The sequence below is a fragment of the Lacerta agilis genome, chromosome 10, assembly GCF_009819535.1.
Source record: "Lacerta agilis isolate rLacAgi1 chromosome 10, rLacAgi1.pri, whole genome shotgun sequence".
NCBI lineage: Eukaryota > Metazoa > Chordata > Lepidosauria > Squamata > Lacertidae > Lacerta > Lacerta agilis.
In genome coordinates, this window is record NC_046321.1 from 52459500 (window position 1) to 52482831 (window position 23332).

At 41.0% G+C, this 23332-nt stretch overlaps 1 protein-coding gene across 1 annotated transcript in view; it reads left to right on the plus strand.

Moving 5' to 3' along the window:
* CFTR (CF transmembrane conductance regulator) overlaps positions 1–23332 on the plus strand; it is an 86874-nt gene that overhangs the window by 49182 nt on the left and 14360 nt on the right. The window contains exons 13-23 of the mRNA XM_033162377.1: positions 1709–1795; positions 2652–3372; positions 4720–4848; positions 6086–6123; positions 7202–7470; positions 9017–9096; positions 12126–12276; positions 13618–13845; positions 15562–15662; positions 18512–18754; positions 20044–20199. Coding sequence (XP_033018268.1) covers positions 1709–1795; positions 2652–3372; positions 4720–4848; positions 6086–6123; positions 7202–7470; positions 9017–9096; positions 12126–12276; positions 13618–13845; positions 15562–15662; positions 18512–18754; positions 20044–20199 — 2203 coding nt within the window. The remainder of the gene's footprint in view (positions 1–1708; positions 1796–2651; positions 3373–4719; positions 4849–6085; positions 6124–7201; positions 7471–9016; positions 9097–12125; positions 12277–13617; positions 13846–15561; positions 15663–18511; positions 18755–20043; positions 20200–23332) is intronic.

Sequence of the window (23332 nt, forward strand, 5' to 3'; positions counted from 1 at the left end):
CCGAATCTGCGCATGTGTGTGGCGTGATTTGGCGCACACACACGCAGATACGGCACTTCAGGTTGTGCTCTTTTCATGTTGCGAACGGGCCTCCAGAACGGATCCCGTTCGCAACCAGAGGTACCACTGTGATAGAATTGTAGAGTTGGAATAGTCAGATCCTTCCCCTGTATAACATGTAGATACCATTTATGATGAGACCTCTTTAATCACATAGATAGAAAATATGTCCACAGCACCTTCATGGGCTAATTTACTTCTTGTTTACAGTTTGAGCTTATTCTGGAGAAACATGATTGCCACCATGTCCATCAACAATGGCAAAATTCCGATTTAATCACTGAGGATTTAAGATCCAAGCAAAGCACCATGCTTTTGCGTGGACAGGCGGAGTCCCCCAAACCCTAGGTGACCCCCGAGCAGAATAATGACACAAGACAACGTGCTATGGGATTAAAATTGGCCACAACTTTATTAAGATTCAGATGTAGGAAGACCTTGGCTCAGGCATTGGGATTTTTCCTTCCCAGCCCCCAGCCGGGGATCTGGGAAACGTCAGGGTTATCCAGAATGTGTGGGGATTGGGCTAGCTCTGGAGAACATATGTTCAAGCAGAGATCCCGCCCCCTGTTTTGCCGCCACTAGTGGGGGAGAGCAATGACAACCTCTCGGTGTATGGAGAATGCCTCCCCCCAATACCCCTTTAACGGGGAACCCTGTTATCGCCACCACACTGGGGGCGTGAAGTCACCGCCCCATGCCCCCCCCCATTTAGGAAGATGACTAAAGGATTCCACCCAAGGCCTGAAACCACGAGAGTTGTGACGAATTGCTACGGGAAAGGCGAAACCTGCCAAGTGCAAGGAAATTCCTTTCCGGCCCTTCAACAGCGGCCTTGGCATAGCAGCGCCTGCGTGCCTGTGTGCCTGTGGAAAAAAAGTTAACCTGCAAAGTAAGCATTAATTGAGGGAGTGGAGGGTGGGAGCAGCTCTGGAGCCGGCTGCTGCTTCACACTCTATTGTGTGGGCTGGGTAGTCCCTCCCCTTACCTGGCCAATCCCTTGGCAACGCCTCCCCCAGACGGGATTGGACAGTTAACTGGGGTAGGTGGAGACCTCAAGTATCCCTTCTGGGGGAGGGCGCAGCCAGCCGAACTACCAGGTGTCGCCCAGGAATTCAGGGGGCTGCGCGTGACCACGCAAACGTCGCCCCCCCATTTTTTGTGGGGAGCGGTCATTATGTGGCCTATCAATGGATAAGTGCTTGGTATTGATTGTTGCTGGCATATGTCTGTCTTGGGAGACAACGGGAGAATGTGCCATTGGGGGTGAAATCAAATTGTTGGAAGGTTACAGTGCCTGCTGTGGCTGTAGAAACCAATATGGGAGAAACATATTTTGTTATCACCGGGGCAGATGAAGGCAGGTCCAGTGGTTCTTCAGCAGAGGCACCACGGCGTTCAAACATTCAGGCTTTTGTTTTGTTTTGTTCAGGCGTTCAAACATTCAGGCTGTAATTGTTTCCTGAAATTAAATGTTAATATGGCGGATTATAAAGCCTACATGATCACAATACTGGATTCCCTGGGTGGTGTTTATATTGCATATAATAATAGAAAAATATTCTGTTCAAAGATTCCAAATATAAATTAAATGTTAGCATTTACTTTTAATGGAAGCTAATTTCATTTTTTTATGTCCTTTATTTAGAGCAGTATATAAAGATGCTGATTTATATCTCTTGGATTCCCCTTTCGGTTATCTAGACATGTTAACAGAGAAGGAAATATTTGAAAGGTATAGTATATTTTGACATATTTGCTTATTTAATAAATAAATTTTATTAAATAATAATTTAATAAATAAATTTAATAAATACAATTTGCTTATTTAATAAATAAATACACAGGGTATTATGCCAACGTAATGCAAAAGAATTTGTGCAAACCCAAGAAACAGATTTTCTAATGTATAATTTGATCTTGTCCAAATGCTTAATGCTTTTAGGAGTAGGTTTAGGTAGGTTCAGAACATCATGAAATGCACATTATTCTATGGCTATTGCAACTAATTGGATTGCAATAAACCCTCATGATCATTCCAAACTTCTTAGTCTGAATTTCAGTAGTTCTGTAGATCATCCCAGGATGTGCTATTACCCTTTGTGTTGGTTTGCTGACCTCACCTTAGCTGTTACCAGCCATTTCATGACATTTAAAATAACACACTTCTCATCTATGTTTGTGTGTAAATAATAGTTGAACTGAGCCTTTACAAAAACAGGCAGGGGCTGGGGCACATGGAGGGTGCCTGGCAGTGGTAGAGGATGTTGGCCCCCTCAATATTGGGGGTGGGTGGGCCCCCTGATTCAAAATATTGAGGGGGCTAGAGCTCCCTGTGCCCCATATACCCAGTGCTGGTGGCTATGATATTCAGATACCTAGCTAGAGTCCTCAGTGCACAATTACTTGAGTGGCATACTTTCTGTTGCTCTTCAAATTGTATCTTGGCTAAATGAATCTGGGTTATTGCTTTTAAGTTGGAAAGTACTCAAAGAAGATCAGCAAAATTGGACAGAAAATGAGGTACAGAAAATGAGCAATGATTACCCTCCTTGAAATCTCTAATTGTTTCCCCCTCTCTTTTTGCGAAGCTGTGTTTGCAAACTTATTGTCAATAAAACTAGAATACTTGTTACATCGAAGCTGGAGCATTTGAAAATAGCAGACAAGATACTAATTTTACATGAAGGAAGCTGTTATTTCTATGGGACATTTTCTGAACTTCAGGGTCAGAGACCCAACTTTAGCTCTGAGCTGATGGGATTTGATGGTTTTGATCAGTTCAGCACAGATCGAAGGAACTCCATTCTGAGCGAAACGCTGAGGAGACTTTCTATTGGTAGCGACGGCATGGGCACACAAAATGAAATAAAGAGGACATCTTTTAAACAGACCTCAAACTTTGTGGAAAAAAGGAAGAACTCGGTCATGAATGCGCTGAATTCTAGCAGGAAGTTCTCTTTTATGCAAAAAACTCCACTGCAGGTCAATGGTATAGAAGAAGGCCTTGGGAAACCCGTAGAAAGGAGGTTTTCATTGGTACCGGACTCTGAACAAGGAGAGGCAATTCTGCCACGCAGCAATGTGATCAACGCGGGACCCACGTTTAGAGAACATAGAAGACAGTCTGTGCTTAACTTGATGACCCGAACATCAGTTCACCAACGTCAGAGTTTTTACAAAAAGGGCAACGTATCCATACGTAAAATGTCAGTAGCCCACCCATCTTGCGAGACAGATATCTATGCCAGGCGATTGTCTATGGACAGTGTGGCAGAAATAAGCGAGGAGCTTAATGAAGAGGATTTAAAGGTAAGTGGTTCAAATTAGTGTTGGTAGATGTGCATTTATATACCACCCACCTCATAAAATGTACTCCATGAAAGCTCATCCCATAATAACCCGCCTACTCTTTTACATTGCTGAAATACTTTTTTTTTTTGTCAGCAAACATACTAACATGGCTGCTCTTCTGGAAGATTGTTGTCAGATATGCTTCAGTTCCCAGTATCTACATAACATGGTCCTCTATGACTGAACACCCAGTAGAGCATTCTTGTATCACGTACCCCTTTGATTTCACATTTGAAAATGTAATTAATGATTCTCAGGGAGATTCTTCTCACGGTAATAGTCCTACTCAGGTGTTGGATTTACTCACATTCAAAGAATGCATGAAGGGGTGCAGTTCTATGTGTACTGCCCCCAACAACCCTGCCCCCTGGAAAAAAACCAGAATGGTGTGTGAAAGGTCATAGGAGCTGGGATGGTATGTGTGGCTCCACTCCCCACAACCATGCATTGTTTGAACGTGAGTAGACCCAACACTTGAGTAGTACTATTATTGAATCAAAGCACAAAGATTACATTTAGGCTGTGCTTCAGGGAGCACAGCAGTGCCTTGTTTATTGTGTACTATGCAATTACCGGCATAAACGATTACAACAAAGTATCCAGGTGGTGAACACAACACATCCATTAAACAGTATAAAAATACTTATCCAACATCTGTACCAGTGGTTGCCAGATATTGTCAAAATCTTCTCCTTCATTGCAGCTCCTAAATGGTGTTTGGTTTTTTTTAAAGGTAGAAGTATGAATGCAAAGTATGAAATAGACTGGGCAAATATTCTCAAGCATCTTATTGTATGAGCACCATATTGTAGGGTTGCCATATTTCAGAAAAGTTAAATTCCTGGCACACGCATAATTGTTGAGCTTTTTAGAAATTGTTCACCTTTGTGGGGGGGGGACCTTTGGAGCTGCTTTTTCCAGCACGTTGCCATACATCCAGGGTTTCCCTGAAAAAAAATCCCCCAGACGCCATTTTCACATCCAAAAACAATGAGATGGCAGGAATTTTCAAGTATATCATATTGTTTAGAAGACAGCTAGAAAATTAAAAAGTTTTATACACATCTCAACGATATAGACAGCTATCATTCCTTTGAATAAGGTGCCAGCGAAAGATACTGTTATTCAGATAGTTCTAATCAGTGCTTTTTTCAGGGGGTACCCAAGGGTACGGAGTCACGGCACTTCTTTTTGTTGTTAAAAAGTGTGGCGCTTACTGCAACAACTTCATGGTGAGTACAGGTACCTATTTTTCTAGAAAGAAAGCACTGGTTCTAATTGTGTTCTTGTCTATTATTTTTCCAGGAATATTTTTGTGAGGATTCAGAGACCATTAATGCTGTTACTACGTGGAATACATACTTCAGATATATTACTGTCCACAAAAAATTGATTATTGTGTTAATTATATGTGTAGTTATTTTTCTACTTGAGGTAAGAATATTAACTCTGTTTTAACTTTACTGTCTGCTTAAGCTATTATAAACCATAGCAGTGTTTGCTTAACTCTTTTCATAGTGATAGCAGCAGAAGGCAGCCACTGGCACTCCTAACTCACAGGGACACTGCACTCTTGGCTGACATTGATCAGTTACATTACCATGTCATTTCTAAGCATTTCCATCATATCAAGTACCTGCAAGAGGAGCAGGGAGCAGCGATGGCCACTAACTTGGATGGCTTTAGAAAAGGATTAGGCAAATTCATGCAGGAGGAGAGGACCACTGATGGCTTCTGGCCAGGTTGGCTCTGCTCTGCCTCCAGTTAGGGGCAGCAATGCTTAATCTGAGCACCTGTTGCCGAGAAACATTAGTCTATTTTATCTTCATATATATATATATATATATATATATATATATATATATATATATATATGTCTGTCTGTCTGTCTGTCTGTCTGTTTGTTATTAGGTATTTATATTCCACCTTTTTCTCCAAGGAGCTCCCTGGTCCTAGTCCTCATTTAATCCCCACAACAGTCCTGTGAGGCAGGCAGGCAGGCAGGCAGGCAGGCAGGGCTGAGAAAGGCAGGGACCCAAGGAGTCCCCGGACTCCAACTCTCCTTCCCGGAAATAAGGGAAATTTAAGGGATATCAACAATAAGGGATAGCAGCGGGAAACGGCTTGGAATAAGGGAGTTTCCCGCAAAAAAGGGAGACTTGACAGCTACGAGCATGGCTCATTAGAAAACAAAATAACCCACTTCAACCATTTAGGGGAAGATACCAATTAATTCTAAAATTTAAGGTGGAGGAGGGAAACCTTTTATATTCTAGATTAAATATGTTCTAGTCTGACCCATAGTTTATTTAAAAAAAAACCCAACCTGTTGGCGTGTGTGAAATTAACAGTGTGATCATACTAACAATTACCTTTCTGCATGCTCCATTTAACACAGTGTTTCTTCTAAGTAGACATTGGTAGCATTGCACTGTAAACTAAGGAAGAAAAGAGAGGGTAAAAATAAGATTGATAAAATATAAACTGGTAAACTTTAAAAGGGAAAAGAAAATTAACACATACACAAAGGAATTAGATAAAAATAGGAAGCTGCTTTCAACATGTGCTACCATTTTATTTAGATTCCTTTCATACCCAGTGTTTCCCAAAATTCCCTAGACAGATGGTTGTCCACTATATATACAATTATCTATGTGTTTCTTATTTGCAGGTGGCTGCTTCTCTTGCTGGAGTATTGATTATTAATACGTGAGTGTTTATTATATTATGTTATTTTAAGTTATTAGTTGGCTCGACAATCTGGGAAGGTAGCCCAACTAGGAGAAGGAAAACTCTGGTCCTAAACCTCTGCTGCCTTGCAGCTCTACTCATTTGTGAGAAAGGCTTTGGGAATAAACCCAGAGGGAAAAAACCAATTTGCCTGCCTTTCGGGACATCCTTGGAAGAAGGAGTAAACCCTACACTCTGGAGTGGAGCCCCTAAGACAGTCGGATAGTGTCTTGCACGCTTCCTTCTAGCAACTCCTGCAGCCAAGCTGGTGCCAAACATATCTCTCGGCTTTCCTTTGGACCTCAACTGCAAGGCCAAAAGGGCCTTGTGGTCTGGGCAGCCCAGGACCTCCATATATACTGCCCAGGCTTGCACACCAGAGAGGTTACTTCAGTGCTGCTAACACAGCAAAAACAATACGGGAGGCAGCAGTTACAAGTTACTGGCCTCTGCAGCCACAGCAATTGCTATGATTCTCCAGCAGCTTAATTTCACCCCCAGAGGTGCACTCCATTGTCTCTTGAGACAAATGGATGCCAACAACTATTTACTATAATTCTAACATTGATCAGCATTTTTTTATGTACTTGAATTTTTAGCAAATGCTTATCAATAAGCTAGTTTTCTGAAGCAGCAGTCATTTTCAATGCACACTTGACTTGTATGAAATTCATTATCATTCCCAATCTTTTTTTTTCCTGTGAAGATTTGTTGACCCATGGGAGTCACAGCAAATGACTGACAGAGCCAAAGGTGGGTGGGGCTTGCAACACTGCATACCTTTTTATTGATGCCCAATCCCTTCTCTGCCTTTCACACACAGAGACAAGTGAGAATGGATATACTTTGCCATAGCAAAAACTTAAAATACTTTCCTTTGAAATCGACATTCTCCTCACCACTATTGCAAATTACAGTTTTACCGAATGTTCGTTTTCCATTTTCTGTAGATCAGAAGTTACGATTTCTGCCCCCAACTTGACTTCTTTTTATTAGGACAAAGAATTAACTCAGACCTGTATTGATCATAGCCTATGCTTCATTTTGTTTTTAATAGGTTGACTGTTTCAGATAGCCCAAATTCAACACAGGCAAGAAATGCTTCCTCTCACGACGTGGACAGCTATGCAGTCATCATTACGGAGAGTAGCGGCTATTACATCTTCTACATTTATGTGGGAGTGGCTGATACCTTACTTGCCTTGGGCCTCTTTCGAGGCCTACCCCTGGTGCATACTCTCATCTCAGTTTCTAAAACCCTTCACCGCAAGATGCTGCATGCCATCCTTCAGGCACCCATGTCTTCCTTCAACACATTGAAAGCAGGTAGAGACCAGCTCACTCCCTTTGTGGCACATGCCACCTCACCCATCAGCTTCCTCTCAGTTACTCTAGAACAGGGGTCAGCAAACTTTTTCAGTAGGGGACCGGTCCATTGTCCCTCAGACCTTGTGGGGGACCGGACTATATTTTGGGGAAAAAATAATGAACAAATTCCTATGCCCCACAAATAATCCAAAGATGCATTTTAAATAAAAGCGCACATTCTACTCATGTAAAAACACACGGATTCCCGGAACATCTGCGGGATGGATTTAGAAGATGATTGGGTCAGATCCGGCCCCTGGGCCTTAGTTTGCCTATGCATGCTCTAGAACAGTGTTTCCCAACCTTGGGTTTCTAGCTGTTTTTGGACTACAACTCCCATCATCCCTTGTTAGCAAGACCAATGGTCAGGGATGGTGGGAATTGTAGTCCAACAACAGCTGGAGACCCAAGGTTGGGAAACACTGCTCTAGAATACAGTACTTGGGTTGAATGATATTTAGGTCAGCGTACATCTGAGAGGAAGCCTCGTTGAATGAAGTGTAACTTCTGACAGTTGTCCTAAACACACTGGAGTTTGAATTTAACTGTTGCTTGAGTCAAAAGAGATGACCTCTGTTTAGGATAGGCAGGGTACAACTCCAGAAAAAAAAACTAATTTAGGGGAGCAAAGGAGGGTCCATTGTTAGGGCAGCAACTTTTGAATTAGGGCAGCCAGGTAAAAAAAGAGGATAAGACTTTTAACACATGTACTGGGCAGAAGGACATCGCCACCTCATCCGAGCCCCCTCTAGCGTGGCAGACCTGGAATTTGGATTGTGCCTTACCAAACCAGTCACTTTTCTCTCCAGTTACTCCTTTTATACCGGGGTGGGGGAAACTATGGCCCATTCCCAAGTGCACAATAAGTACTGTGGTGCCTCAGGTTACAGACGCTTCAGGTTACAGACTCCACTAACCCAGAAATAGTACCTCGGGTTAAGAACTTTGCCTCAGGATGAGAACAGAAATCGGGCTGCAGCGGCTCAGTGGTACCTCAGGTTAAGAATAGTTTCAGGTTAAGAACGGACCTCTGGAACGAATTAAGTTCTTAACCAGAGGTACCACTGTACCATATTTTTCCGGGTATAAGACTAGGTTTTTTAACCAAAAAATTAGGTTTGGAATTGGGGCTCATCTTCTACACGGGCAGTGCTGAGGGATGTTTTCTTAATTTGGAGTCCCACAAGATACATGCCTCTTTACCAACATGTATATGATATAATGTGACATAGGCAGTCCTTTGTAAAAATTTATGTATAGATCATTCAGACCAGTCTCCTTGTGCCAAAGTTCTGCTGTCTATATGAAAACAAATGTCTTTTTATGGTAGGCATCAGTTCAGTGCTAAATTTTCTCCAAAACTTCACACAATTTTTTGTTAAGTACTCAGAAATTATTACTACTAAGAAAGGTTATATGTACAGTTAATAGATTAATAAACTTTGTTCATATTAGGAATAATAATCTCCTCCTCCTATATCATTTCATTTTCTTCAACCTGTAGGTGGGATACTTAACAGATTCTCAAAGGATATAGCGATATTGGATGACCTACTGCCACTTACAATATTTGACTTCATCCAGGTTTGTAAAAATAAATATACATTTTGCGGAGTGGCTGACCGTGCTTTGTTTTCTGGTTTTCTGGCCATCACTTATGAAGGTCAGAAAATAAAAAAGAGCCTAATAAATAATAAGAAGCAACAAGAATAAATTAGTGCTCATAATGTTTGTGTACATAAAGCTTATTTTCAGTGTTTTGCCACCCAATCTGTGCCTTTATGACTCTTCTTTTCTCCCATTTGTGTTTCTATGCTCTTTCCTTCTTGTGCATGAGGCTGTTAGCTCAGCTGCTTACTCCATCAGTCCTCCTGGCTTCCTTGCTGGCATCTCAAGAGACAATGGAGCGTGTCTCTGGGGGTGAAGTCAAACTGCAAAACCATTGTGACCTTCCTGGGGTGCAAGCCTGGGCAGTGGGTATGGAAGTATTGGACTGCCCAGATGACAATACTCCCCTCTTGGCCTCGCTGATGGGGTCTGAAGCAGAGCAGTACGTCTGCCTCCAGCTTGGCTGCAGGGGTTGCCAGAAGAAGGTGTACAAGGCCTTCTGATGATGCCAAGGTTGCAGGTCCGATCCCCGTATGGGACAGCTGATTATTCCTGGATTGCAGGGGGTTGGACTAGATGATCCTCAGGGTACCTTCCAAATGTATAACCCTACAATTCTGTGATATGAGTGTGCGCACACACACAGAGAGACTTGGGTTGAAAAATCCAATTAAATTGAGTGGTGGCAGATTCAGGATAGACCAAATAAAATCCTTATTTACATAATACGTAATCAGTGTGCAGGGATTATCTGACACGAGATGTGGCAATAACCAGTATATCAATCAGATGGCCTTAAAAGGGGAATTCTGTGATAGTTGTGATAGCTATATGCAATCTATGCCACTGAACAGCAGTTGTTGGGGCAACAGGAAGGGAGGACCTCACTGCACTTGTAGTGGGCTTTCTAGAAGCATCTGTTTGTACTCAGGATGGTAGAATAGATTGTTTGATTCAGTAGGGTTCTTCCCATGTTCATCAAGATGTGTATTTTAGCTGAATCAGACATTCCTTTCTTAAATTCTTAGTTAAAACTGTGATGACCATTCAACCCTGCATTATGATTTCCATACTCTTTCTCCTCCTTCTCCACTGCCTAGCCTAACACAGTGTGCAAAATAATAACCAGCCAGGAACACTTCACATGGCAATAATGGATATTGAGCTATCCAACATATGGATAGGGCATATATATTTTTTCCAGATTTTTGTTCCACAATGGCTTTCTTTTCATAAACTGAATGGGCCACCAGCCATCTAGAAAAAAACTGTTGTTAAACAAACAAAAAATGTATCTAATGAGCATTCATCTTGGATGAAATAAATTCATCTATTAATTTGGCATTTGCAAAAGTGATGCTAAGCCCTATGACTTTTGACAGGTGAGTCCATTTCCTTCCAAGGCATAAATTGCAAGTTCTATTTCCATGGCTTATCAAGCTTTTGGCCTCCAAATTGTGGCATTTCAGGAGATGCAAACGCATGGTCAAGGCTAATCCATTTCATAATGGAAGAGCTTTCAGTCACCCAAAGTTGGTGACCATGTTAAGATCTCCTAGTAAACCAACTTGGTGATATATAGTAGCGGATGGTGTGTTGGGTCTGAATCTGACCTCTGGCTGGCTAAGTCACTGCAGCTTACCAGGGCAGAGGGGTCCGGTGGTAGTGGTGAGGTTGGCATGGCGCAAACACAATGGCAGAGCCATTCTGGCATTCCTGCCGTCATGTTTGCACTACACCACACTGTCACGACATTCCTTCTTCTCTCTATCCTGCGGTGCTGCAGCGGCTGAACTGGATCGAGGTCAGGTGAGCAGTGCAGGCTGTTGGTGATAAAACTTGAAACTTTCAAGTAATCATTGAATTACTCACTGTGATGGATCCACAGTAAGTATCAACTCCTTACTTGGAGGCTTTTAAGTACAGGTTTGATAGCCATGTGTGATGGATGCTTTCGCTGGGATTCCTGCCAATTCAGGGGGTTGGACAATGACCCTTGGGGTCCCTTCCAATTCTACAGTCCTATGATTCCATGTTAGCTTTAGCTTTATTATAATCTTTCCTGCCTTTTCTGACCAAGTTGTAATAAGATATCAAGTCCTTGTTGATGAGCCTCGAGGCAGTTTTTCCCCTCTTTTCAATTATTACTATTATTATTATTAACAATGATTAATTTTCTATACTGCCCTTCATCTGAGGGTCACAGGACGATTTACAATATAAAAACACAGAAATACATACCATAGTAACAAACAATTGTTTAATTCGACAAAGGCCTAGGAGAAGAGGAGTGTTTTTGCCTGAAGATATGTAATGGCAGCGCCAGGCAAGTCTCCCTAATGAGAGTATTCTACAAGTGGGGAGCTATCTCAGAAAAGGCCTGTTCTCGTGTTGCCGCTCTCTGGACCTCTCATGGAGGAGGCACACAAAGAAGGGCCTCAGATGATTGTCTGTGATTACCCTGAGTAATGTTCTGATGCTATGTGTTCCTGCTAAAGACAAATATCCATGGGGTGACGCAGAATAAATAGTTCCACCAGAAAGCAAAATCCATGATTCATAAAGGACAAACAATCTAGAGCCTTGTTCATGATTATACTCTGCAAAAAGAGATGCGCATTTTGCATCGCCATAGAAGAATTTTCATATTTATATCCATGAATTGACAGTGTTCCATGAAAATTGTATGAAATTATCTGCATCTTATTTTGATAATTGTACAGGTGTGCATTTGAAAAACAATGTGATGTCTTCCAGACCACTGTTAAATGAGTACTTGATTTAGCAAAATCATGAAACCACTTATTAATTTCCAAGACCTTTAGCTCCAAATACTATCAGTTTCTTTTTGTTCTCAGATGCAAACCTTTGTTGGGAAGACACTGCTGGGATGTTTGAAATATATATGCTAATACCTCCTCTGGGGAAATTAAATCACCAATTTGGAATTTGTAAAGTAGGGGGGACGTTTACTGTGTCAATAGCATTTTTCTTTCATCCTGCAGTTAATGCTCATTGTGATTGGTGCTATAGCAGTAGTATCAGTCATACAACCCTACATCTTCCTGGCATCTGTGCCTGTGATAGGAGCCTTTGTTATGTTAAGAGCATACTTCCTGCACACTTCTCAGCAGCTGAAACAACTGGAATCTGAAGGTATGGCTGGCAAAAATTGGTAGATTCCTACAAAAAATAAACTGAATAGAGATTTACCATTTCACTTTTCCTCCAGCTCCCTCTAATTTCCCAATGCAAGATTCCAAAGTCTGAGAACAGAATGCACCCCTATAAAGACATTCAGCGAAAGCTCAGGAGCAGACAATAAAGTGTGCTCTGCTTTGCAGAGGGGGAAATGTTATGAGCATAACTGCAGCACAACATAGTGTTACGAGATTTGGCATATGGAGTGGATATTTATCGAGAGACAACTTGCTTTTTATTAGGGAGGCAAGCTGGTTAGGAAGATTCAACAGCCTTACCATTTTAGCAAATCCAAAATTCCTTAAATTTGTCCATTTAGTAGCTTTTGGATTTATTCATAATTTGTGCATTCATAATTTGTGCATTGTTACTGGTAGGGTTTTAGCTGCTCTTTACTATTGTGACCTAAGTCCAGTGCCTTTGAGACGTCCTATGCATCTCAAAAAACAGTGTGTAGTATCGAGATGGGAAGCTGTTGCTCTGCAGATGTTTCTGAGCTACCATTTCATAATCTTTTAAGTCTAACAACTTCTAGAGAACCATAGGTACCCCATTCTTGCCCTAGTAGGACAGATGTGCCTAGAGAGGCAGATTCTGAAGGGCAGAGGTTTTTCTTCAAGCCAGGGGGGCATATCCTGTGTATAAGAGGTTGTCCTGAGAAGGAGGCCTGCAGGAAAAAGAAGAGCCTGGCATTGTGTTGAGCAGTTGACAAATAAGGCACCTGTTGTTTCATAAAGGGGGTCACTTTATTTTATGGTAAATAAACTGTTGGAGAGGTTAACACTATCTTACTATTTTTTTTTCATAGAAGCAAACTTTAAATGACCTTGGAGATTCAAATGGATCAGTTGAGCTCCTTGAATTTGGTTTCAAGAAACTCACTTTTACTCACGGCAGCCAAAATCACATTTAAGCCCATTGATCCAAGCGAGCCTTTAAAGGTCACAGGGCTAGGTGAAAGATGGCAGATGGCATCAAGATACTAGGAACCCTCGAAGAATAAGCAAATTAGATGTGCAGATTTTTCTTTTGTTCGACATGCAACCACACAACTTGTCGCAGTTGCAGATATATACAGACTGATATCAAAGAATGGAGAGTAGATATTCGCAATCTGTGAAATGCTGTTCTGAATGTTCTTTGACATGATGTAGTGCTATAAAAGAAGGCAAGAATATGCCTAGTGGAAAAACGTATTTGTTATCTTTGTTGTTGTTGATTTTTTCATAGAAAAGATCCAGTTTGTTTCTGGAAAGTACTAAAGCTCTTATTGTTTTCAATTTGCATTGTTTATAGCAAGAAGTCCAATTTTCACACATCTTGTTACAAGCTTAAAGGGGCTTTGGACACTCAGAGCTTTCGGACGGCAACCTTATTTTGAGACGTTATTTCATAAAGCCCTGAACTTGCACACAGCAAACTGGTTCCTTTATCTGTCTACGTTACGTTGGTTCCAGATGAGGATAGAAATGATTTTTGTTGTCTTCTTCACCATTGTGACCTTCGTTTCTATTTTAACGACAGGTACGTAGCTTTGCTTTCTATACTAAAATGAGGTTTAAAAATATATATATAAGTTTCGCTGCATATTCAAACCTTAACTAGGTTGCATCCAGTACTTCTTCCAATCTCCATAATATTGCCCGCAAGTCCTAAAGGCCTTTTAACATCTGATGTGCCGGGGTCAAGAGACAGAAGTGGGCTTGACCAATGGATGCGATTTTCACCTTTGTACAGCAGGCCACATTCCAGCAGTGCGAAATTATTTTTCTACACCTCTCCATCTCCACCCATGCAAGCAGGAGGCGTTATCGCAGTTCAGGGTCACATTCGCAAAAGAATTAGAAAGTGGTGTGGAGAAGAACCAGTGAGTTGTGTGCCTTGGGAAGAGACAAAGCTTGGAAAGAGCCCTGAAGTCCAGACTGAACCTTAGGCTCCTGGGTCTGAGTTTCTACAGCCTTGGTCCAGTGCATTTCCCACAGGCAGCTTAAGCAGGTCGGCATCTGTGCTAGGGATGCTCAAGGAAACTGGGATGGTCTTCATTCCAAAGCGAACTCGCCAAATCTGTCATCCACCAATTAATGTGCAGGTCGGACGAGATTTACTTCGGGATTCAAACTCCATCTAAATTCCATAAGGTCATTCAAGGGCTGCCTTTTCTTTCATTTCCTTATACAGTGGTACCTTGGTAGTCGAACGGCTTGGCTCCCGAACACCGCAAAGCTGGAAATGTTTTTTTTGGAAGCCGAACATCCAATGCGGCTTCCGATTTAGTGCAGTAAGCTCCTGCAGCCAATTGTAAGCCGCACCTTGGTTTTCATCCCCCCCCCATTTTTATTGCACAATTTTATTTTACAAGAAAATTCAAATTAACAAACAACAAAAGCGTAACTTTGTTCCCCCATAAATTTCAAATCAACAACGTAGCAGATACATATCACCTGTACATGTATATCTTATTCATTGATCTACCAAACCAGCTCCTACTAATACAAAATTTTAATAAAATTAGATACAATACTTAATGCTTGTTTGTGTCATCTTTTCATCCTTCTGTACCTATTACCTTTTGCCACATCCTTTTATAATGGGGGGGGGGGACAAAAAAAGGTGAAAAAGAAAGAAAAAAAGAGTTTTCAAACCGTTTCGGGAGTTGAACGGACTCCAGGAATGGAGTAAGTTCGACAAGCAAGGTACCACTTTAAATTCCAACAGCTTGGAACTGCTGGAAAGCCAGATGCCCTGCAGACAGGCCTGTAACCCCCCCCCCCCAGAAGGTCTGGATGTGATGCTGCATAATACCCCCTGGCTTTATTTAAGGGAGGGGGGTGAAGGAAGCTTTCCGTATAAATTCCAAAGGAGGGACAGCATGCCATCATGTCATATCCTCCCAGGAGTTTTGCAGCTAATTTGTAATGCATGCCCCTTTCCAGAAGTCTTTCTTTTTTAAAAAAGTGCATACTTAAAAAAAAAAATGTCCTGAGATCTGGAACAGACTATCTATCTACTGGTCACATGTGCAGTTGTTGTGAACCAAATTTAGACTGGTTCATCCATCCCTTATCAGTGCCTCATACTGTACTATAGTGCATTTTGACTCAGCTTGTTCCTCCTTACAGTACTAATTTCTGTGCATTTTGGAAATTCCTTTTGGAATTTGGGCATGGATCTATTATTGCATCACTTATGTAATCCCCCCCTCTACATATAGGTTTTTAAAATGTGTCTTTGTAATTGCAGGCAACGGGGAAGGAACAGTTGGCATTATTCTTACACTAGCCATGAATATTATGGGAACCTTGCAGTGGGCCGTGAACTCAAGTATAGATGTAGACAGTCTGGTAAGAACCATGAGAATTAATTGAAAATGAAATTTCATTTTCATTTTCACATGCTCATAAAATGTATTACTTTGGCTGTAGAGTGTACCGTTATAAATATGCTTGCACTTGTAAATATTTGCTAATAATTCACCCATAATCCATTTATCATTGGGTATAGTTCTTCTAGAGGCCCAGTCTTGGGCTGTCAAGATCTTTCAATGGCTCTCCATTATTTTCTCTCTCTTTTTCTTATGGCAAACATTTACTTAACCCTTCTTTTTTATCAGTTTAGTACACACTTTCTATTGTTCAGCCCTTATAATTTTGGCTTCAGCCGACATTCTTGCTGTTTATTTATTTTATGTTTCCACTTATCTCCTTCAGAAATCTTTAGAACATTTCAGCTGTGTATTTTGCAGATCTGTATTGCATAATGATATGTTCTATTTCATAGCTTTGCCCCAATAATTCTGATGACAACATTTTTTCCCCACCATTACTCTCCTCCCTACCCACCACCCCTCTCCAAGCATCTGTTACATTAGCATTTTCTTCCTTTTCGTGTTTTTTCAAATTTGCCCCCCTAGCATTGCAATTGCTACTTGCTTCCGGCACTCCTAGATTGCATGCCAGCAGGGAGACTTCTCAAATTGCAGACTCGAATGGTGTTCAGAAAGAGGACTATCACATTGGCTAAAGGGTACTGAATATTAATATGGAACACTAAATATTAATTTCAGGAAAATTCTCCTAGAAGTGCATAATATGCTACAGCCTTTGTCGTCAAATTATCCCACTGTTTCTGTCTATCTCATTTAATGGTGTTGGCCATTCACAGATCTACATAGCTTCTGGGGAGGAAAAAAAGGAATTATTTTCCCCATGAACATTCTCATTTGGATTTTTGCTTTCAAATTCCATGAGCTCATGAGGAAGTATCTAAATGCCCTATAAAATCTTATGCATGACTTTTTTCCATAGGACATCCTCTGGGCCTCTGCAGTTGATTGCTCAAATGATATTTTCAGGTGTGATGATTAGTCCTTACAAAGAATTTGTTAAAAGTGCTGCATAATTTCAAGCAAGAATAAAGAAAGAATTGCATAAAATGTGGGCTATATTGGATTCCTCATCAATTACAAAATGTTATGCTGATGAACTGGAAATACAGCGTTGTAGTGAAAAACTGTTGATGAAAAACTTGTTGCAAATGATTTGGAGCTAGGCAGATGTTTCTATGCCACAGAGATATACATATGTTGTGTATATTGTATTTGTACTTTTAATGTTATAATTATTCCCTCAATTTTAAAAAAAACACCACTCATTCAGAGTTGCTACCCATTCCTCTTGCTTGGTCTCAGCTGAACTCTGCTAAATCATTGGCCTTTCTCCATCAGTTTTTAAGAGCAGTTTTGGTGTGCATACTTTTGCTTTGGGACATTGCTTTCCCCCTCTGCATCATCACAAGGAGTTGCAGATGCAGAGCACTAAACACTACTTCAGAGTATAGCACAAGAAATACAACACAGATGAGAAACTCCTGTCCCCCAAGGTACATATTGTTGTTGTTGTTGTCTTCTAGTCATTTAGTTGTGTCCAACTCTTTGTGACCCCATGGACCAGAGCATGCCAGGCACTCCTGTCTTCCACTGCCTCCCGCAGTTTGGTCAAACTCCTATTAGTAGCTTCGAGGACACTGTCTAACCATCTCGTCCTCTTTCGTCCCCTTCTCCTTGTGCTCTCAATGTTTCCCAGCATCAGGGTATTTTCCAGGGAGTCTTCTCTTCTCATGAGGTGGGCAAAGTATTGGCGCCTCAGTTTTAGGATCTGTCCTTCCAGTGAGCACTCAGGGCTGATTTCCTTCGGAATGGATAAGTTTGATCTTCTTGCAGTCCATGGGACTCTCAAGAGTCTCCTCCAGCACCATAATTCAAAAGCATCAATTCTTTGGCAATCAGCCTTCTTTATGGTCCAGCTCTCACTTCCATACATCACTACTGGGAAAACCATTGCTTTAACTATATGGACCTTTGTCGGCAAGGTGGTGTGTCTGCTTTTTAAGATGCTGTCTAGATTTGTCATCGCTTTTCTCCCAAGGTACATATACAAACTGGATTATCATTTCCCTTATAATTCTGTAAATGAGATAACTGACAGAAGCAAGCCATTCACAGCTCATTTATTTGAATGAGGTTTTTCTCTTTATCTTTTTGCTTGCAACAACTCAGTAGTAGTATGAGCAATCTATGGATAACTGGGTGGCCTTTCTTTGAACTTTCTGACCAAAGTAAACGAATCAAAAGTGCCAATCAGGACTTAGGAACAGTGTTTTCCAAAGTCTGACGGCATGACAGCCACACAAGCAGAAAAACAACCAGTTAACCACAAAGACTTGCAGTACTTTCCCACCATTAACGCACAAAGATTCTTTATCATGAAGTTTGCTTTCCCATGGCGAACAAGTCCCATTGTTGTCCTAAGAGCTGAAAGGTCAAGATAAACTAATAACTGTCTTTCAGAAACTCTTTTTAAGAATAGCCCTGCTAAAGAATTAACTGTGGCAGAAGCAGGCTACCTCTGCTCATCTTAACACTATCACATACAATTAATACACAATTAATAGGGGATATATATATATACACCATATATATATATATACACCATATATGTGTGTGTGTGTGTGTGTGTGTGTCAGAGAACCAAGTACTTTGTCCTCACAATTTATACACTACAAAGTAAAGATTGATTTGTTGACATCAAACTCAGTAGGGTGAAGTTTGTCTGCTTCTGTGCCAAGCTACGCGTTGGGGAAAAAAAAAGATGTTTTAAAAAATGACTTCAGTGGTTCTTGGTCTGGTTTTCAGATGCGGTCAGTGAGCCGAGTATTTAAGTTTATTGATATGCCAACAGAAGAATCCAAAACTGCACCGTCTTTGAAAAATGAAGAGCTTTCTCGCACCCTCATAATTGAGAATAGGCATGCAAAGGAAAAGACTGTCTGGCCATCTGGTGGGCAAATGACAGTGAAGAATCTCACGGCCAAGTACATAGACGGAGGACTGGCCGTACTCGAAAATATTTCCTTTTCAATAAGTCCAGGGCAAAGGGTAAGAATATTTTCAATTAAACTCATTTTAGTTAATCCGCTGTCAAGCAAGTGCCACCACTATTCCTAAAAGAAAAGCAATACTTGATTACTAACCTGAAGCATTTCACAATAAATATTCAAGTTATTTTAATATGCAGTAAATTATGTAGGAACATTTCACAATAATTATTCACATTGTTTTAATATGCAGTGAGTTGTGCAGGAACAGAAGGAAAGCCCATTTGCTCGGTATTTGGAAAAGGAAGCCACAATTTCCAGAAATGCTGGGCATAGATAGAGCACAGAGTTAATGAGAATTTGCCATAAAAGCATGGAGGATGGATGAAATATCCAGAAAAATAATTTTTATTTCCTATTTCTGTACATTTACCTGCTTTCGCTGTCTCTTTCTTTCGCTGCTTGTCTGGTGGGAAGCCTTGCCAATGAATATAGGTTTGTACGTGGAAAAGAAAAGAAAAATATAGGGTACTGTGCTAGTAACACAATATCAAATTTAAATTGAAAACATTGTGAGTGAGTGAGATACAACATCACACCTGCAGATGCAATGGGGTTATCTTGCCTGCCCTCCCTGCTGCTGTCCCTCAACCATCTGTGGCAGATTTGGGGGCAAACTGGGGACTGAAGGAGGAAGAAGAGACAGGGAAAGTCCTGTTTGTCTAAGCAGAAGGCTGAGTGGGACACCCCAACTGAATATTCTCCTATGACACTACGAATGATTTTATTGGAAATCAATAACTTATATAGAAACATTGTTTAGATAGATAAAGCTCCTGGCTGGCACTTTGGTGCAAGAATAACATACAATATTTGCAGAAATGAGTTTCCATTTTTGGTTGGAAGTGGGGGTCCCCCCCCAGCTGGAACTCACCAGAACTCAGTTCTGGCACCTCTCAGGTGGGCACCATTGCCATTATAAGAGAACAAGGGAGGTGTTCATGGTGAGTTCTGGCACTTCTTTCTCTAGAAAAATAGCACTGGTCTGAACTATGAACTATGAATGAACTGTGGTCCATATGACCGGACATTTGCCCAATTTTGATGCCAAGGGAAAAGTAGCAAAACGGGGGCAAATATATGTTCCTGTTAGAATGACAGATTCTACCATATCAACAAAATCTGTCTTTAGCTGTGCACATTCCTGCTGTTATATCAATATTTATGGTTTCAAGCCCATCTCAACACAAAACATTCTTCTCTGAACTGCTCTTCTGTTAATTTCTAGCACGCAAATGATTAATTTATGAGAGCGGTTTCTTCATTAATTTATGTTTATAAATATTGCAGGTTGGTCTTTTAGGAAGAACTGGCTCAGGGAAAAGTACGCTGCTCTTTGCGTTTTTAAGACTCTTGACTACAGAAGGAGATATTCAGATTGATGATGTCTCCTGGAACACCGTCTCTGTGCAGCAGTGGAGAAAAGCATTTGGAGTAATACCTCAGGTAAATTTACACTGGCCTGTAAAATAAGTTTTTACATAAATCAATCTGCCCAACATTGTACTTTGTTGATGCACAAAACTTCAAATCGATTCAAAGTTAGAAAAGTGGAAAAGAAATAAAACAAGACCAGATAGATATAAGACTTAAGAGTAGGACAGAACGTGTGTGCGTTCTTGTCATCCCTGTTTGCGGGGCCTTCTCTGTAGTGGCACCCTAGTGATTGAATTCCCTCCCCCTGGACACAAGGATAACCTTCACAATATTGGGCTTCTGTCATGAAGTAAAAATGTATCTGTTTACCCAAGACATCGGTGGAGTTATGTTAGAAGGTTAGCAATTTCATAGCTGAGTTTTGTAAGAGTGGATGCTATCTGGACCCAGCAATATGTTAGTTTTTAGCTTGTCAGGCAGGCCTACACCTTAATTTCCTATCACCGCTATTTACCTCAGTTCCTCATACGCCTTTCCTAAGAAAGTTAATCAGGTTCAAAGATCAACCCTACACCTTCTGCAATGAAGTTGTAATAAAGGATTAATTCAGCAATCACCTTTTCCCTCTTTAGCACATCTCCCTTGTCGTTCCAAGGTCTGTCTGCCTCCATGCCCTGTTTCCTGCTTCAAATGTATTTAAATAATGTTTAATTATTGTTCTTAATGCTTTTAGAAATTTTTTTGCATCCCTTATTGTCTGCTTGCATTCCTTTTGCCCAAGTTTGTGTTTCTTTGTGCTGTCCTTATATGGGCAGGTATTCCATTTTCTGAAGGAAGTCTTCTTGCTTCTGTTAGCTTCTTAATAGCTGGTACAGTATCTTCTTGACCTGGGTGGTACCTTTCCTGGTCTGCATTTCAGTGAAGCTGCTATTATTGTGTTTTTGAATGTTGTTATTGTTGTTGTTCAGTTGTGTCCGACTCTTCATGACCCCATGGACCAGAGCACGCCAGAGCATGGGTGTTTTTGAATACCCGCCCCCAAATCATTCAGGGGAGATTTCACCATCTTGACTTTCCTATTCAACTTCCTTTTTTTTTTAACCAATCCCTTCCTCTCCTTTTTTTTTTTTTTTTTACTCCTCTTTGGAAGCCAAGTGTGACTAATTGTCCACTTACTACTTACATATCTCTTGAATTTACTAGTGCTGAGGTCATTGTTTGTAAATGGTTCAAGAACACCACAGGTCTCAGGGGCCACTTAAGTCCAGAGTCTGGTCATTTCCATGACAAACTTTTTGTGTGGAACACTGCGTTTGAACCCACTCTTCGATAAAAATACTGGAGTGTTTGCTCTGTGCTCAGGCTAACATACCTGTTCATTTCTTACTAATGGTAACTGGCTTAAGATAGTCACATTCAACACTTGCCAAGAAATTTAAAGTAATTCCTCCAAGGTTCTCAATTACTGATAAATTGGTGTGTCTACTACCTCCCTTGCTGCACTTTCAAAAGTAAGCAACAGAACAAAGAAAGCCTTTTGTGTTGCAGCTTCCAACCAGATTTTAATATTTGTTTGCTCTTTCCCCGTTCCACGGAAGAGATGCAAATTTATTTTTTAAAACTCTGGAGGTTACGTTCAAATGTAACATCCTGTCCCCCAGTTCATTATTTCATTTTTTGAAATAATCGGTTTTTCCTTGCTTACCCTCAGTGGTTTCTTTCCTTCAAGGAACTTTCTTACCCTGGATCATGAAGGTGGTTGAATTCGTTAGGTGACCTGCCTCTAACTCCCGCTGTGAATTGCAGCGGTCAACCATTCAGGAAGGTTTTCAAGAAACCTCACTAGGCTCTCCCAGGAAATTACTTGCACATAACAGAAGTTTTTTTCCCTCAGTGGCAGGCATTAGTTCTCCAACACTTCAAGGCATTAGAGTTCAGTCAGTGTGTCTAAAAAAGAATTGGGAACTGACAATGTTGTGTGCCTCAGAATTATTCTGACTTTCCTGGAACCGCAGTCTACTCATATCACTTAATTGAACTTCATACCTGTCTACTTATAGACACCGCCATTCACTTTCGATACGTTAAAAAATGGAGTACAGTCGCAATTTAGTGGCCCTCTTGTGCTACTGCCTGCCATGTCGCTGTAAAAGACACAAAATCTTTGTCAGGAAGGGGAAAAAAGGAGTCTCATGGCAACACTAAGCATTGTTCTGTTCTCCCACTTCTGGTGGTCAATTTCCCTCCTATTAGTAAAAAATGTGAAATGGGGCAAGGGGAAGTAGCAAGACAATGCTTGCTCCATTTGGATACAATGCTAAGCAACAAAGAATACGGTTTAGGGTATGTGTGGCTTTCTAGCATTAGCAAGAAGTTGCACTCGCAGTACCTTCTGCTCTGCATTACTAAACCTGTTTTTAAAATGGGTTACTCAAGTTAATTTTTTATATTCCAGTTTTGCTAGCTGAGCAATCAGCCCATGTCCTTTTCCTTTTCCCTTTCCTTTTCATCATCATCATCATCATCATCATCATCATTATTTTATTTATTAAAAATTATACCGCCCTTCACCTGTAGATCTTAGGGCAGTTTACAGCAAAAAAACAAAACAAAACAAAACAAAATGAGAACATCAAAACAATAATTCCCCTTTCACATTTAAAAGGGTATAGGACGTTAATCAGCCAAAGGCCTGGCTGAAGAGGAAAACTTCTGCCTGGCACCTAAAGGAGTATAATGAAGTTGTCAGTTGAACCTCCCCAGGGAAGGCATTCCACAAATGAGGAGTCACTGCAGAAAAGGCCCATTCTCATGTTGTCAGATTATGACCGTAGTGTCTGGATTAGTTCATATGGAGTGAGGCGGTCCTTGAAGTATTGGGGTCCTGGGCCGTTTAAGGCTTTATAGGTTCAAACCAGCACTTTGATTTGGGTCCAGAAACAAATTGACATCCAGCGCAGTCGAGCCAAGATTGGTATTGTATGTGAGCAACCTGGCCATCTTGCCTATGACACTTGGGGTACCTGCTGCCTCTTCTTACTCTTCTCCCTCTCATTAGGTTGTAAAATTATGTATGCTAACATGGGGACTTAATGAGACCTACTTCTGCGTAAACATATGTAGGTTCAGGCCACATTCATGTCCAGTGGATGCTCGGGTCGCGAATGCGATCCGTGCGGGAGGCGCATTCACAACCCGCAGC